Source organism: Chrysochloris asiatica, unplaced genomic scaffold (genome assembly GCF_000296735.1).
Source record: "Chrysochloris asiatica unplaced genomic scaffold, ChrAsi1.0 scaffold00067, whole genome shotgun sequence".
Lineage (NCBI taxonomy): Eukaryota > Metazoa > Chordata > Mammalia > Afrosoricida > Chrysochloridae > Chrysochloris > Chrysochloris asiatica.
Genome location: NW_006408585.1, coordinates 2,084,060 through 2,102,420, shown reverse-complemented (window position 1 = coordinate 2,102,420; position 18,361 = coordinate 2,084,060). Strand labels below are relative to the sequence as shown.

Here is an 18,361-nt window from a genome sequence, read left to right as displayed (position 1 = left end):
GGATTACAATCAATGTAATAAAAAAAGGTATATGAATTGTTGAATGTGAAACTGATGATATGCCTTGTAAACTTTCACTCAATCCACAACAAAAACCTTAAAATAAATAAATAAATAAAACATGGAAATAAAGATTTCCCAGGTATAAAATTAAAGCTTAAAATCAACAAAGATAAGGAAAGTCAACTTTTAAAATGACAAAGTATTCATGCTAACAAGACTGCATTGTAATCAAAAAGTACTAATCCACCTAAAACAGGTAAATCCACCAGAATTGGTAGTTGGCCTTCCATGAACAGAGATACCTACTTTATAGACCTAGCCCTGTACTTCACAATAAGGTTATTGTTGTGTGATGTCAGTCAATTCCACCTTATAGCAACCCTTTAAAGGGTTTCTGTAATTGAGCTCGGGTATCATAGTGGTTACTGGCTGGGAACCGTAAGGTCAGCAGTTCGAAATTACCAGCTGTTCCGCGGGAGAAAAATGAGGCTTTCTGCTCCCATAAAGATTTACAGACTTGGAAACCCTGTGCAGGCTCACTATGAGTCGGAACCGACTCCACGGCACATAACAACAACAACAACATAGGGTTTCTACGGAACAACTGGTGGGTGTAAACTGCCAGGGCTTACAGTGGGGTAATAAAGTCGAGGTAACAAGCTTCAAGTGTTGAAGCTCACCCAAGAGCACACAGTAAGTGACCAAAGCGGACTCAGGTCTATTTGTCCCTATCACTGACACAGGACAGGCATCAACAAGGAAAAGCAGACTGTACACACCTAAGAACTTACAAGAATTAGGGGTATAGCATATCATGGAGATGGTGGGATCTTCAAATCAGCTAACTCTCCTTGTTCCAGCTCCAGGCTGACCAAGCAACTAAAGGATACCTTGGCTGCCCACAGAGTTTGCCTACAGGGAAAGATTGTTGTTGTTGTTGTTGTTATGAGCCAATGAGTCAGCTCCAACTCATAGTGACCCTGTACAGAGTTTCTAAGGAGCAATTGGTGAATTTGAACCGCCAACCTTGAAATTCAAACCAGCCTTGCAGTCCAGTACTTTATCCCACAGCTTCATGGTTCAAATGCACCCAGATAGTTATACACAGAGCAGGGTTTTTCTCACTCCAAATTCACACACTGGCCTTTTATGAGTCTACACAATGCGCTGACTGCCAAGCCTCAAAGGTGGCAAAGGTAAGACATCACTGTAAGAGAAAACCACTGGGCAGAAGGAACTTCTTATGGTAGGACAGGAAGGACACTGGGGGTAAGGGGCAAGTGAATGGACAGGAGAGACACAATCATCTCAGGGACTGTATTTTGCATGGGATGGGGAGAGTTCTGAAATACAAAGCCCTACAGCCTGAGCCCTCAATCACTAGGCATTATTACATACTGGGAGGGAGTGGAAGAGCAGGGAAAAATGTTCTCAACTCAGGAATAATATAAAAGCAACCCAAAATTATTATATACACTAGTAAGAAGTGCTGGTGTGGCACGGTGTGTTAATGAGCTGGACTGCAAAGTTGGTCTGAACCACAAAGTCGGTGGTCAAGCTCACCAGCTACTCCTCAGAAACTGTTTTGGGTTGCTATGAGTCAGAATCGACTCGATGGCACTTAACAACAACAACAGTAAGGAAAAGTGGGGGGTGAAGAGGAAGGGGCTCTTAAGTAAAAATGAACATTAAACCTCAGAGTCTACCACTGGAACTAGCCTTGTCAGAAACAGAAAAAGATTAAGGGTGTATTTAATCAGAGGTCTTATTACCAATGTGGAATAACTCAAGGAAAAGACAAGTATAGAGGCAAGAATCCAATTCTTAGGATTACTGGAAAGAACAATCCCAGGGAAGTGATATGGCACAGGAGCTAAGAATATGTACTGTGGAACCAGAATGACTAAGTTCAAATCTTAGCTAGGTGTCTTTGGGCAAATTTCTTACCCTCTCTCCCCATCCCTTTCACCACATCTATAAAATGGTAAAAGTATAGCTGCTCCTGGGAAACCCTATACAGGGTTGCTATGGGTCTGAATCGCCTCGATGGCACTAACAACAACATAATGCTACTTACCCAAGGAGCTCTGGTAGCGTAAAGGAGCTCTGGTAGCATAGTGGTTATGAATCGGGCTGCGAACCACAAGGTCAGCAGTTTGAAACTACCAGCTGATCTGCGGAAGAAAGATGAGGCTTTCTGCTCCCGTAAAGATTTACAGCCCCAGGAACCCTGTACAGGGTCACTAGGAGTTGGAACCGACTCCATGGCACGTAATAACAACCACCTCATGGGGTTGTTAGAAGGACTGAATTAACTCATAGCTATAGCTGTGGCTGCAGACCAGGGGTGGGGAACTCTTCTTCTGCCAAAATTTATAACATCATTTGTGTGCCACACAAAATTATCAAGTTAAGCGACATGGAGCGATGGAGTGGCTGGGGACTTTAGATCCAGAAAGGGAAGGGAAAGGGACTATGTGCTGAAGATCGTGGGGGTGTGGAGGGCAGGCTTGGTTGGTTGATGATGCATGGAGGGGACTGTAACCATGGCAATGAGATGATATAAGATAGAATGAATGTAAAACTAATGTTCTCCCATGTAAACTATCACATAATTCACAATAAAACATTTTAAAAAAACAAAACTAGTTTGCTATATTTGGTCAAACATTTAATTAGCTACTCTTGGTGTGAGCACTATAGGATCAGCACTGAAATGCGAACCACAAGGTCGGCAGTTAAAACCTACTAGCTGCTCCTCAGAAACCCTATACGGGGTTGGCTATGAGTCGGAACTGACTCAATAGCACGTAACAACAACAACATGATAGCTGGAACTGCAGTTACCTTGGCAAGGCCACACCAAATGATTCTGTGGGCACGTGCTCGACATCCCCCCACTTGCTATAAACTCTGAGGGGGCTTCAAAAAGTTCATGAAAAATAGAATGAAGAGATAACAGAATTCTTCCATGAGCTTTTCGAAGCCTCCACAGATTACGCTACTAATAACAGAAGGTGCACATAATGCGGGTGATCCTCTAAGAGAGTATTTGAAGAGTCTCTAAGGAGTGGTGGTAGTGGTGGTTATGTGCCGTGGAGTCGGTTCCAACTCATAGTGACCCTGCACAGGGTTTCCGAGGCTGTAAATCTTTAGAGAAGCAGAAAGTCTCATCTTTTTCCTGTGGAACAGCTGGTAGTTTTGAACTGCTGACCATGAGATTAGCAGCTCGATTCGTAACCACTACACTACCAGAGCTCTAAGGAGTATTTAACTATAAGTCTAAATTGTTTAACTATTATAACCTATCAAAACTGACACACAAATGAGAAGACCTGAATAGCCATACATGTATTAAAGAAACTGATTTCACTGTGCAAAACCTTTCCACAGAAAGAACTCTGGTACAGATGGTTTCATTGGTAAAATCATTCTAACAGCTCCGTTCTTCATTTTCAGTTACTGCCTTAAATGGGAGGACCTTACTCCAAGCTCATCTTGTATTTTCTAGCAGAGCACCATCTAGCAGAGCACTTCACCAAAGGCAAAATCAATTTTAAACCATTTTGGAATCAGACTCTCCTTTGAGAATCTAATAAAAAGCTACAGGCCCCCTCCCATAAAAATACACAGAATCCATAAAATTTTACAGTTAACATCAGAGTCAATGACCCCATTATTCCAATCCATGAACTCCCATAAGGAGCTAAATATAATATTGATAAATGAACATTAACTTAAGTCAAATAGAGTGCTAGTTACAAACAATCATTAAAGAAAGGGCACAGTGCCTGCCCCCTTGTAAATTACAAATGCTAACAATCTGATCCTAACCTTGCAGAGTGAACTCTTCTTGGTCTCATTCTAAAAATGCCTCTTGGTAATCTTTATTATTATAACCCTAAATTCTTTCCTAAGTACCAAGGAATTCTTTCCTAAGTACCAAGGAATAGCTAATCTAATTCTCAGGTCCTATGTTGTACAAATGTATCCTATGTTCAAAAAAATGAGTATTTGGTGTGGCACTGTAGAATAAGCACTGGACTGCTGACCCTAAGGTTGACAGTTCAAACACACCAAACACTACTTGGAAATTCTATACAGAGTCGCTATGAGTGGGAACTGACTCGACGGCACTTAACAACAACATGCTCAAAAAACTGCACTCGGCAACTTCAGTTCCTAAATGTCCTTCTCAGATATTGCTCACTTTTCTTCTTTCATTACTTAACATTTCCAATCTTGAAAGCAGTCTATCCTCAAATGGTTATTTTGCTACTAATATCACCACTCAGATCTTACCTCCTTTGGGTCTGAAGAGTCACCTTCAAGATAATTTCTGGTCAGTATACATAGTTATATTCCTTAACATATGCAGAAAGATGACACACAGAAATGTCTTATTTCCTCTGGGCAATTATCATTCCCAAGGCTTTTTTTGTGTGTGTCTCTTGGCACCTCTCCTAATATCTCAAATAGATTTGTCAGACAGTTTAGGCTGATTGTGGAGAGTTACTTTATGAAAAGAAGCACTCTCTTGTCCTTCAGCCAACAGAGTACGTAGTGAACATACCAAAGTACTCCTAAAACCATGTGTAGGTAGACTTAGACTTTTCACTGCAACTTTAGAATGTTCTACAAATCCATGTTCTTCTATTAGAGGGCTAACCAGAGTTGTAGTTTCCAGTTAGATCAAATAATGTATAAAAGAGAAAGTTTTTTGATAACCAAGTGACAGGGTATCATTTTAAAGAGGTGGAAGAAAAGAAAAAGAATAATAATTAAATTAAAAAAAAAAGCGATTGGGGCCAAAACACAATATAAAGGACTCAAGGAAAGACCTTAATAGAAAGAAAAAAAGAATATATTTAACTTTTTTTTTTTTCAAACTTAAAACTACATTCCCTTTGGAAAGTTACATATTCTACAATGTGGAATATATAAATATTCAATTACAGATTGGAATGGGCAGACTTTGAAACCAGAAAAGCAAAGCTATTAAGAAAATATCAGCAAAAGACCAGAGTGCAACACAAATGCAAAGGTAGAGGTTTTGGAGCAAAAAGAGGGGAGTGGTTGATCTTGCAGTCCAGAGCAGAGGACCCTGGGACCATCAAGGGTGAAGAGCGGAATGTGGGACCCTATTCAGAGAAGCAGCAATGCCAGAGATGATAACTTGGAGTGATGGAGCGGCTGGGCACTCTAGACTTATGGAGGGAGAGGGACTGTGTGCTGGCAGCTGGGGGCAGGCTTGCAGGATATGCCCTTTGGGTGTTTGAATGACTGTATATTCCTGAGTGCTTGGGTGTACATCCAAACAGAAAAAAACAGAGGGAATAGAAGAAAATACTGTTGAATGATGATGCATGGAAGGAATTGTAATCATTGCAATGAAACGAAATACGATAGGATGAGTGTAAAGCTGATGTTCTCCCATGTAAACTATCACCCAATTCACAATAAAAATGTCAAAAAGACTAGTGCAACAATGTTGTATACTTTCTGTAGGAGAAAAGTGATAGGATTTTACCCTAGTGAAGACAGTACACCCAAGATTCCATATTTGTAAGTATGATCATTATCTATAATCACCCCTTGAATTTCCTCTAGTCCTCAACTCACTAGTTCCTACCTACACCACTGCACTGAAACACAATGACACTCTGGTATCATCTGGGATTCTATCATTTCCAATCTCAATCTCCAACTTGGCACTTCTAGGTCTCCCACAGAAACCTTAAAGTTAACTCATCAAAAATCAATTCCTCAGTTTCCTTCTAAAACCTGCTCCCTCCCACTAGTTTACATCTTTTTAAAGTAGGAACATCATATAACACCTAATTCTCAAAGTTTTCTCATACACTTTCCTCTCTCTCCAAGATTCACATAAATATTCCTAAATTAATCTCAAATATTATTCTTCCCTCTCAATTTCAAACCCTAGTTTACACCCCCATAACGACCCTAATTATTTCCTCTCTGCCCTCAGTGCCAACCCTCACAATTGACCCTCAAACTGCTTCCACTGAAGTTGCAACAAAAATATTACTCTCCTGCTTAAAACTTTGTGATGATTATCCACTATCTGTAAGATTCTTCCAATATCTGGTCTACATTTCAATCTTCATATGCCAACCCTATTCTCAATGAACATATTCTCTAATTATGAAGCACTACTTGCATTTGGTAGCATGTTGTTGTTGTTAAGTGCTGTCGAGTCGGTTCCGACCCATAGCATAGTGGTTACAAATTGGGCTGTGAACCACAAGGTCAGCAGTTCGAAACTACCAGCTATTCCATGGGAAACGATGAAGCTTTCTGTTCCCGTAAAGATTTACAGCCTTGGAAACCCTGTACAGGGTCGCTATGAGTCGGAACCGACTCCATGGCATGTAACAACAACAACTTGTATTCGGTAGTTCCATGAACATACTATGTGGTTTGGGGATTCTTTGCATCATGTAATTCTCTATTTCATTTCAACACTATTCCTCAGACACTGGAAAAACACATTTTCATCTTTTAAAACCGTACTAAGATTTTAGTCATTCTTAAAAGCCTTCTTTGACTTCCTCTACTTCTCCAGTAAGAGCACTGGTAGCGTAGTGGTTACAAATTGGGCTGCAAACCTTAAGGTCAGCAGTCTGAAACTATTAGCTGTTCTGCGGGAGAAAGATGAGGCTTTCTGCTCCCGTAAAGATTTACAGCCTGGGAAACCCTGTACAGGGTCGCTGTGAGTCGAAACCGACTCCACAGCACGTAACCACCACTTCTCTGGTAGCGTAGTGGTTATGAATTGGGCTGCTAACCTCAGAGTCAGCAGTTTGAAACTCCCAGCTGTTCCATGGGAGAAAGATAGGCTTTCTGCTCCCATAAAGATTTACAGCCTCAAAAACCCTATACAGGGTCGCTATGAGTCAGAACCAACTCCAAGGCACATAACAACAACAATTTCCAATTAGGAGTGCTGATGTGGCACTGTGGGTTAATGCAATGAACTATGTAGTCAGCTGGAACTGCAAGGTCGGCAGTTCAAGCTCACCAGCCACTCCTTGGAAACCCTATAGAGGTTTCCTATGGGTTGGAACCGACTGGAAGGCAGTGAACAACAACTTGTTATTTGTTCACATGAGTATCTTCCCTATCAGACTCTGAACTCGTTGACAGAACAAAGCCCTGTCTTTTTTATTATCAAGATATAAACAAATGCCTCAAAGTCCTTCAATAAACATGGTGCTGCTGTTGTAGTTTAGTGCCATGAAGTCAGTTCTGACTCACAACAAGGAGTAGCTTAGTGGGTTTGAATTGCCGACCTTGCTTGTGGTTAGCAGTCCAGTGCTTTTTCTACAGTGCCACACCAGTATTCCTCAATAATCATTACCTGGAATTAATTAAAACAATGTCTTCATCAAGGAGACTTAATCTCACATTTGATGCATTCCCCAAAGAGAAAGCTTTTTAAAGGGGGATGTGCAAACAGAGTATAAAACATGCAGAATTGAGATAAGTAAGAATTAGCACAAGATTACTTAGCATTGGCAAAATCCCTTAGCTTCTGTTTATCCTGGAATGTTTTGATTACAGCGTCATATTTGATTGATAGCTTTGCTGAATAAAGGATTCTTGGTTGGCAGTTTTTTCTTTCAAGGTTTTATACAGTCTCCCCATTGCCTTCTTGCTTGCATGGTTTCTGCTCAGAGATCCAAGTTTAATTTGATTTGCTTGCCTTTGTATGTAACGCTTCTCTTTTCCCTAGCTGCTTTCAGGATTGTCTGATTATCTTTGATTTTGGAGAGCTTGATTATGATATGTCTTGATGATTTTCTTTTGGGGTCTATCCTTCCTGGGGTTCATTGAGCTTCTTGAATGCTTATCTATTCACTTTTCAGGATGTTAGAGAAATTTTCTTCCAGCAGTTCTTCAACTATTTCCTCTGTGAACTTGTGTGATTCTTCTTATTCTAGAATGCCGATAATTCTTAAGTTATTCCTCTTCATGTTGTCCAACATGAGTCTTAGACCTTCAGATTTTTTTCATCCTTTTTTTCTGCTTGTTCTTCTATCTTAGTGGTATTGAGAGATTTGTCTTCCAACTCACTAGCTCTGTCTTCCATCTCTTCTGTTCTACTCCTTTGCCCTTTCAGTGTATTGTCTATTTCTGATATTCTATTACTGATTGTTTGAACCTCTTTCTGTAGATTCTGAATTGTTTCCAATGCTGTTATCTATCTTATTTGATTGTTCTTGTAGCGTTTTCCTGATTTCCTTATTTTTCTCAACTCTATTGTACAGTGTTTTGACACATTTTACAACCGTTTTCCTGAATTCCTTCTCAGGCATTTCCAAAGCCTGTCCTCCTTTCAGAATCGGCCCAGGTCTACCTCTAGGTCATCTGACTGAGACATTTTATCTTGTTTCTGGACATGTGCTGATATGGTCATCTGCTTTTGCTTCTTGGACATGTTTAGTGTTTATCTGTGCCCTTAATACTTAATTGAGTGCGTGTTTTGGTATATTTTGTGCTTTCTGATTGCCTCCAGGTAGATGTGATCAGGATGTGGGCTTCCCTTTTCACTCTTCTTATTGCTTAACTGAGAGTAATTTTCACAGGCCTTGTCTGCCTCCTTGATGTATGGAAGTTGGTATTGGTTCTTGCCTGGGTTGTGGGGTTTTATAGAGTGTGATTGTAGCTTAACTATATGGCAGTAATTGCTGTCTCTTCTTGGGTAATATAGGGAAAGGTATCAACAAAAACACCTAAAAAAAAAAAAAACTAGATTGGATACTGTAGTCTATAATTACAGAAAAGGGAGAGGAGGGAGAGAAGAAAAAAAAAATTCTGTAGCCTAATATGAATATGATTTTACTATCCTCTTTCAGCTTCTTGCCTTCAAGGTCACCTGATAAATTTCAAGATGACACTGTTGGTTGTTATGCTGTTTTTCGGGATTTAATTTTTGACCAGTTTTGTTTTTAAACCCTCTCTCCCTCTCCACACCCTTTGTTCTCTCCTTTTTCCTATTAGTGAACAGTTCAGGGCCGGATGTGGTCATTTTGAGAGGCTTGTAGCTTTAAATACTGAGAGTATCTATGCGCATGAATGGCAGAAGAACCCACTAGTGGTGGAGATGGGGGGTGTCCACTCACTCAAGCACCCCCTCTAGTCACCAAAATGGAGCTGCGCAAACAGTGTGTGTGTGGGCGGGGGGGTGGCAATGAACAGATACAAAAAAATCAGAACAAAGCAAAATCGTGAACGTATATTGTCCACCTTTGCTCCTAGGTTCCCGTGGCCTTATTCCTTAGCTGGTCTGCTGGCTCCCCTGCTTAGTCTTGGCATTTGGTCTCGCCCAAGTTGTCGGCCAGCTGCTGAGCCCAGCAGACTCTAAAGTACAAGATTTCTTACTTCCACTACAAGTTCCACTAGCTATAAGCCTTCAAACTTTTAAAATATTCCTAGATATGTGGTTCAGTTTTGGAGCTCTGCCCTGAACCCGCTTCGCCTGGTATTCTGTGGTCAACACAAGATTACTTGGGAAGTTAAAAATTCTAAGAAACCTTTCAAATGGATACATTTGAAAACAGAACCAAAAGGAAAACTGAACATAATGTGGTACAAGTACTGTCTCAAGAACAGAAGCCTGATACTCAAGATGATCCAAAGCAGAATGTACCAAAGTCAAAATGCTCTGTGAGTGTGTATGTGTGTGTGTGTGTGTGTGTGTGTATATATATATATATACACCTTAGCAACCACTTTGACAATGGTGTGCATACTTTAATAATCTGTTCTAAAATTCTTACACTGTGTTAATCAAAACAGTTGGTGTTTTTCTGAGCTGGAAGAATGTGAGAGATAATCAGCACAGAAGATGCTGAGGTGTAGGGGGGAAATAACTTATCCAAGATCCCACCACTAGTTAAGTGAAAGATGCGAAATGTGTACAGTGGCGTCTACATTCTCTGTCTGCCGTTCTTGTAGGATAAGCACTCGACCTCAACGCTGGTTTGAACCACAAGGTTAGCAGTTCAAACTCACCAACCACTCCCCGGAAACCCTACAGGGGGTCACTATAAGTGGGAACTGACTACACGGCACTTAACAACAACAATAACGGGCAACTCATGTGTTGTATTACTTCATTTGGTTTGGTTTACACTCTAGTTGGTTTCCTTTCTTAATCCGAGAAGTCTCTAGGTGGTATTCAGACTTCATTTAAATGTTATAAACAATTCCCCATAAATCACAGGTTACTTTCAGCTATCCCCCTTTTCTTCCATGAACAGGACTAGCCACTCTCAAAGTCTATGTTCCATCAGGCTGGAGCACAGGCTTTTAACAATAATGTTGACACCACAGCAAGCTGTCATAAATTAGAACTCATCCTGCTTTGCATAAGCCAGAAATACTTGGGTGATGGTTCATTAAAAGCACTACCATTTCCCTCAGTAACACCAGCGAGGTGGTTGTTTTACAAAGACAAGAAAGTGACTAATCAACAGGCAGGATGGTCTTGAAATGAAAGAATCTGAGAACTACTAAGGCAGGGCAGGGCAAACATCTAGCTGACAGAACATTTTAGGCACAAACATAAACTGTGTGTGGGTTCTACCAATGAATATAAATTATTACAGTACCGAAACCATCAAAACATGACAAGAGTATTATTTATTTAATGTTTGACAATACTATTTACTGAGTGGCTGCCATGCTAGGGACTGTTCTAAGAAGTGTACACATAATCTTCACCAATCCTCACAAAATTCCCAAATGCAAGTCCAATGCAGGCAAGCAAAGTGAGAAAAGGCAGAAATTTTCTATATACAAAGGGTTTAGACGTGGCAAAACAGGGAGAAAGAGGCAGCACCATGGGAGGACTTGTTTCCAACTCTTCTTCAGAAGCACTAGTTACGAGACACAGGTGTGCTTGAGGTGGTTAGAACAAATTTACTTAGACAGGCTGTATCTATGGACATCTCCCCAGCCCCCACCAGACCTACAGACATATCTGTTAGCATCTTGCTCCAGGTGATGGATGGTGCATTAATAAGTAACCAGAGCTGGACTTGAACTCAGTCTATCTAATTCCCAGAGCCTTTCTCTTTCTACACTATTACACTGCCTCTTTTATAAATTTCCCCAGACTCAAAGCCCATGTAAAATTAGAAGCTAATAATTTTACAAATGACCAGATATGAAAAATGAACTGCACCTCTAACAAGGCTAAACTACCATCTGGAAAGTAAATTCCCTACCACCCCAGACAGCTTTCTATAAACTAACACCTATGAGAGCAGGGTTCAAGTATATGTAAAACACACGCTCACACATAAATGATAAGAGCCTTTTGGGGAGCAGGGGAGGAAAAAAAAAAAAAAGAGTGTAAGAGAGAAGACATATGGTCTCCTTCAGAAGAAGTTGGATTACAAGAATGAAAGCGTTTTTGTATTATTCTAAATAGGGAGTTTTAAAACTAAGTCCAATGACGTCAATATCTTTAAAGCCATTCCCATATTTTAAAGGAGTTCATTCACTCATTCAACAAATTTCAGTCAGGAGCCACAGAGGTAGCACTGAGCTCAGGGGGAGATGAACACGGAGACGTACAGGACACAGTCCCTGCCCCAAAGTGCGTATAGTTAGAAAAATCAGGTAAATGTGTAAAAGGATTCAAAGCAGCAAATGAACATACTCCAAAAGGGCGATCTACAAAAAAGCAGAGAAACGGAAGGAAGGAGAAAGCAATGAGGCTTTTTCAGAAACGTGGCATCACCTTAAGATACATCTTGAAGGGAGGGTGAGAATGCGAATGAAGAAGGAGGAACAAGGAAAACATGAAGATCCAGAAATGGAGAGAGGGGTATGTAAAAATATCAACAGATGTGCAGCTGTTCTCCCACAAGGGGCAACTGATATGCATACAAAAAAATAGTCACAGAGTACTAGTTGTTGTTAAGTACAGTCAAGTTGGTTCCGACTCACAGCGACCCTGTGTAGGGTTTCTGAAGAGCGGCTGGTACGCTTAAACCAACTAATCTCAAGGTCAGCACTTCAAAACTACCAGGGGTTCCCTGGGAGAAAGATAAGGCTTTCTCCCATAAGCACTTACAGCCTTTGAAACCCTATACAGGGTTGCTATGAGTAGGAACCGACTCCATGGCACAAGACTATCAAGTGAAAAAAACAAGATACAGACAGCATCACTTATGTGTTTAAGAAATATGCCATCATTTATGTGTTTAAGAAAAAACAAGATTTAAATCATATACATTTGAATGTGATTACATATTCATAGATTAGCCATGGAAGGATACAGAAAATAAATATAAAATAGTGGATGCCTTTGGAAAAAGGAAAGACAGGACAAAGGTAGGCTAAAACCAACAGGTATGGTTTGCAGAGGCAGGTAAATTAGAAAAGACTCCATTAATCAGTGCAAAAGGTTCAGCTAGCATGCAAACTCGAGTAAGGTTTCTCAATAGTAACACTATCGGCATTTCTAGCTGGATAATTTAGTGTGGGGCGGGGCAGAGTGTGTTAATGAATATGGAGCCCTGGTATGGCGCTGTAGGATCAACACTGGACTGCTAACCACAGGTCAGCAGTTCAAACCCAACAGTCACTCCTCGGAAACTTAAGGTCACTATAAGTTAAAAATAACTTGAAGGTTAACAACAATAACAATCTCCTATGCATAATAAGAGGAGCTCTGGTAGCATAGCGATTACAAATCGGGCTGAAAACCTCAAGGTCAGTAGTTCGAAACTACCAGCAGTTCTGCAGGAGAAAGATAAGGCTTTCCGCTCCCGTAAAGATTTACAGCCTTGGGAACCCTACACAGGGTAGCTATGAGTTGGAACTGACTCCACAGCACATTACCACCACCACCACCACCACCATACATTATAGGGGGAGTACTGGTATGGCATGTGGGTTAATGTGCCACACTGCAAAGCTGTTTGAACTGCAATGTCGGTGGTTCCAGCTCACCAACTGTTCCTCAGAAACCCTATACTATGAGTCAGAACTGACTTGAGGGCACTTAACAAAAACATGCATTACAGGAGGTTTAGCACTATGGGTCACTATGGGTCAGAACTGGCTCAACGGCACTTAACAACAACATGCATTATAGCACTATCCCTGATTTCTACTCACTAGATGGCAGTAGTATTCCTACCTCAAACATTTTCCTACCCCAAAAAAATGTCTGTAGACTTTGCCAAATGTCCTTTGGGAGGCCGAATCCATCCCTGATTGAGAATCACTGCTCAAAAGCCAAAACATTAACAGCTAGCCAACAAATACTCTAGTACAACATTCCTCTATATTAACAGCAAGCACAACATAGATTCAGGCATAGGTCTGAGGGATATAATCAGATACTGTTTTGAAATAACCTTCATACATCATCATAGCTTTTTAAGTTGTGATAATTCAGGTCTCTTCCCAAATTTGACTTTGATTCCTTTGTAACCATACAAGGGGCTTCAATATGTACATGGAAAAATTCCATTATCTTTTAAACCCATTTCCCCCACCCACAAACTTTGTGAAGCCCTTATATCTCCCCCATCATAGATATCCTTTGCTGCAACGCCAGATATTTTCAGCAGTACACAGAGAGGAGACCAGATCCCCCAGTTAGCTTCCCAATGATGAATTGGCCCTTTTAAGCCACTGTAGCATTTGATGAGTTATTGGAACATACCTCCCAAAATTGCATGCACTCTTTAGATCCAAGACACCCAAGAATGGCAAGGAAGGCAACCATCCCACAGAAATCTAACAGAAAGATCATATTGTGGCTCAGCTTTTGAGAAAGTGTATAGCTGCTGACCCAATAAGAATACAGTTACTTACAGTATGCTAATAATAATTCTTATCTTAACCTCGAAGGACCGCACAAAGTACAAGACGTCATTTACAATGCATAAGACACTGCCCTGATTGTAAGCAGATTATAAAAAGAAGGATTAATGATAAAGGCAAGAGAGGCCTTAACTAGATTCTACAAATCACAATTCATTAAGCCAATATAGAGGAGGAGGGGGAAAGACACTCAAGACATCCAACAGGTTTGAATATTTTTCAAATACAAATCTAAAACTTCTGTTGATTCTCCTTTGTCTTTTGCTTTTCCCAAAAGCCAGACATCCAATCATACCCTGGCAATCGTGGCTTCAGATTTTAAAGTCATTGATTCCTTCAATATGGTTGCAGTTAAAAAGCTGTGGATTTCATTCTCATGAAATCATGCTCTTCATATTTTAGTATTGTGCCGACTACTTTTGCTTAGCTCTCAGAAGGCTGGCTCTCATTTGTGGAGGTGACTTCCAGGGACCTCACCCTGCAATAAATACACCTGTAAGTCGCTATGGAAGGTGCTGAAAAGTGTCCGCGGCGAAAAAAAGAAACTCACCATTCTAACTACTTCAGGGTAAGTCTGCTCTGTCAAACAGCCTCTGCTTATTGAAATGTAGTCCACCAGTTCATTAAGAGTGGAGCGCTTGTATTCTTTCATTTTAAGATCAGATAGCGTGTCCATGAAGTCAAAAATGACACAGCACTGCTGAAGTTTCTTTAGGAACAGTTCAGGCTGCTCTGAGGATGGAACGTCTAAGAAAAAAAAAGGAAATGGTGTAAGTCTGTCATCAATGTCTAGGTAACAGGAATTCGCTGTGAAAGTTACTTCAAAAGCAAGCTCAAAAAAAGTAAGAATTCACATGACAACAGTGGTTTTTTAAACAGTTACACATGGGGAGGAGGGGGTACCGTATCCACTACTTTAGAGACTTTGGCTTTGAAAACTACATTGTACCAACACAATATGACAAATATGGTATTTCACAACAAAATTCCAAGAGGAAGAACACTTTAACCAAAAACACCCCAAGGTCAACACCTGTAAGTCCAAAAATACTAAGTAAGGTCAAATTTCCCATTGTGGGGTGAACCCCAAAGTTTTCACTGTTAATTTAAATTAGTTTACTGAATAAATTCAAAGCAGATATGTCCACCAACATATTTTAATTTCAGACTGACATGTTTTACATTTACAGCAATTGATTTTTGTGTGCATGCATGCTCAATTGTTTTTTGTTACATAACCCTTCTAGGTTTTGGCTGCATCTCAATGAAGTTTCTCTGTCAAAGAAACATGAAAAGTCAATAAAATGAAGCAATACCAACTCTCGAGAAGAACATAACAGTAATGGGAAAATAAAGCAAACTTCACTTAAATCTACACTGTCTTTTAACCCATCTTCTTCCCTTGGGAATAGGAGAAAACCACTACCATCTTTATTAGTAAGAGGCATCTGTTCTTTGCCCACAAACAGCAGGTCAGACATTTGGCTTGTTATTATGTTTTTTTTTAAAGTACAAATTGCAGGTTAGCTCAAATTCCCCAGCTAAAAAGGAAACCTAATCTAAAGTAGGAGTCCTGGTGTGGCACTGTAGGTTAATGTGCCAGACTGCAAAGCCGTCTGAACTGCAAGGTCAGCTGTTCAAGCTCACCAGTCACTCCTCATAAACCCTATACAGGGTTCTCTATCTATGAGAGCTCGACGGCACTTACCAACAACAATCTAAAGTAGGAATTGAAATTCACCAAGTTGTAGACAACTCACTTCCATCTTCTTTCCCCGATGTTATGCTCACCTCCTCCCCCAAACTGCAACTTCGAGGAAAGGCAGTAAAAATTATGACCAGGGTAGGTACGGCTGCCTTCTTCCAAGACGATTAACTCTAATCCTCAAAACACCCTTACAGGAAACCAGATGGCTTTATTATTGTCCACTCTTCAGGAAGAAGATGAGAGACGATCACTGAGGTCCCACAATGAATGAGTTATGGAGCTGGGCACAGTGCCCAGGTCTCCACCCACACTTCAGCATACTTTAAGAACTGTGTCAGCCTCTCAGGAAATGCTTTACTGAGGCCTCACAGCATGGGTCACCTGCGCGCTGGAGGTGACATGCAACAGCTAACAGCACATCTAGCCCCAGCATAGCAAATTCACACGGCTCCTTTCCACACTCATCCTACAACCCAAATGCAAGCCCAAGTATCCAGGACCTCCTGGGCAATTTCCCTGTAACACTGCCTAAATGACATTCTGTCCAGGCTAATTCTGAAAATGAACAAGATACCCGAAAACAAAGGATTTCTCTATAAGATACAATAAGGGTACAAGTAGTCAATGGTTCTCAAGGTATATACTATTAATTCTCTTGACAAAGAAGTTATTGTGAATTTAGAAATCACCCCAAGCCCAGGTGACTTTTCTCATACTCCACCACCTTCACAGGTCCTCAAAGGCCTAAAAAGATCTTAAAGTTGTTTTTAAGTTAAGGCATTAAATGTGTCTTATTCTATGCACTCAGTTTCAAAACATCTAGCCTTAGACTGAAGAACTAATTGAGTCACACCAAGGATCAGCACTGGATAGCGAACCACAAGGTCAGCAATTCAAACCCACCAGCTGCTCCTCAGAAACCCTATACAGGGTCGCTATGAGTCAGAACCAACTTGACAGCACTTCACAGCAAAAAAAGTAGTCCTGATGGGGCACTGTAGGATAAGCACTGGATTGCTAACTGCAAGGTTGATGGTTCAAACCCACCAGCTGCTCCTTGGAAACCTTAACAGTGTTAATACAAGTCAGAACTGACTTGGCACACAACCACCAACCAACCACCACCACTGGGTATATATGAAGCACCTGAATAGTACTGATTAGCATACTCACCTGTTCACTAAAAGAGTGGAAGTTCAGGTCCACTCAGAGGTTTCCTAGAAGAAAGGTCTTGGCGAGCTACTTTTAAAAAATCAGTCATTGAAAACCCTATAGAACACAGTTCTACTCTGACACATGTGGGTCACCATGAGTCAGAGGTGGCTTGATAGTTACTGGCTCTTATTAGTTGTATTTATTAGATGTTCTTCTATGCACATGACACATACCTCATTTAATGCTGGTAACAGCCCTCTGCTGTACGTACTATTTCCCACCTTACAGATGAGAAAACCAAGACAGTGGCTTCTCAGTTATTCTGCTAATAAGCATTGTTGTTGTTGTTGTTGTTAAGTGCTATCAAGTCAGTTCCGACCCATGGATACCCTGGTATGTGATTTTCAAGGAGCAGCTGGTAAGCTTGAACAGCCAACCTTGTGATTCAAACTGACCTTGCAGTTTGGTGCATTAACCCACAGCACCACACCAGGACCTCAATTAAATACTGCAGACATGTACAAACCCAGGCAGACTGGTCGGCCCCAGAGCCTAGACTTTTCACCACAATGGACGGCAAAAGTGACCCATTCCAGAAAACAGGGTGTGTGCAAACAAAGAAGAGGAAGAACACAGAAATAAATTCTTCTCCACCATGTCAGACTACTAAAACCTTTCTCTATCTCACTTCCATCCCATTCCCCAGATACTAAAACATATAGCAATAAGCTTTATCATTTATTACAAAGTTTTTTAAAATGACCTCCCTTACTTACAAAGAATTTAAGTAGTCAAGAATGATCAAAACAAAATAGGAGGGAAAAGGCATTTCCTCAAAGAGACAATTCTTTAAAATAGGGGTGGGGAGCGTCCAGCCCTTGGGCCATATAATGCCAGCAAAATCATGTGGTAAGCACAGTTCCAGCATCACACTGCTGCTGCTGTTGTGAAGTGCAGTCGAGTTGGTTCTGACTCACAGCGACCCTGTAGAGGGTTTCCAAAGAGCAGTTGGTGAGTTTGAACCACCAACCATGTGGTTTAAACAGACCTTGAGGTCAAGTGCTTATCCTAAGGTGCCACCACCAGTACTCCATCATCACACTGTTGTTGTTAAGTGCCATCGAGTCAATTCCGACTCATAGCAATCCTGTACAGGGTTTCCACGGAGCAGCTGGTAAGCTTGAACCACTGACCTTGCAGTTCAAATGGCTTTGCAGTCTGGTGCATTAACCCACAGCGCCACACCAGGACTCCATTGCATCATTGTTGTTGTCAAGTGCTGTCAAGTCCATTCCGACCCATAGCGACCCTGTATAGGATCACCAAGGAGCAGCTGGTGAGCGTGAACCGCCGACCTTGCAGTTCAAATGGCTTTGCCATCTGGCGCATTAACCCACAGCGCCCATCCCAGCTTCTAAGTTTGACCAAATATAGCAGGCTAATAGCTCTGGTACCGTAGTGGTTACAAATCAGGCTGCGAACCACAAGGTCACCAGTTCGAAACTAACAGCTATTCTGCAGGAGAAATATGAGGCTTTCTGCTCCCGTAAAGATTTACAGCCTTGGAAACCCTTGTATAGGTTGCTATGAGTCGAAACCGACTCCACAGCACGTAACCACCAC

At 41.0% G+C, this 18,361-nt stretch overlaps 1 protein-coding gene across 1 annotated transcript in view; it reads right to left on the bottom strand.

Moving 5' to 3' along the window:
- The window catches only part of PPP2R5E (protein phosphatase 2, regulatory subunit B', epsilon isoform), a 194,077-nt gene that overhangs the window by 69,053 nt on the left and 106,663 nt on the right, over window positions 1-18,361 (bottom strand). The window contains exon 5 of the mRNA XM_006864633.1: window positions 14,426-14,622. Within this exon, the coding sequence (XP_006864695.1) occupies window positions 14,426-14,622 (197 nt within the window). The remainder of the gene's footprint in view (window positions 1-14,425; window positions 14,623-18,361) is intronic.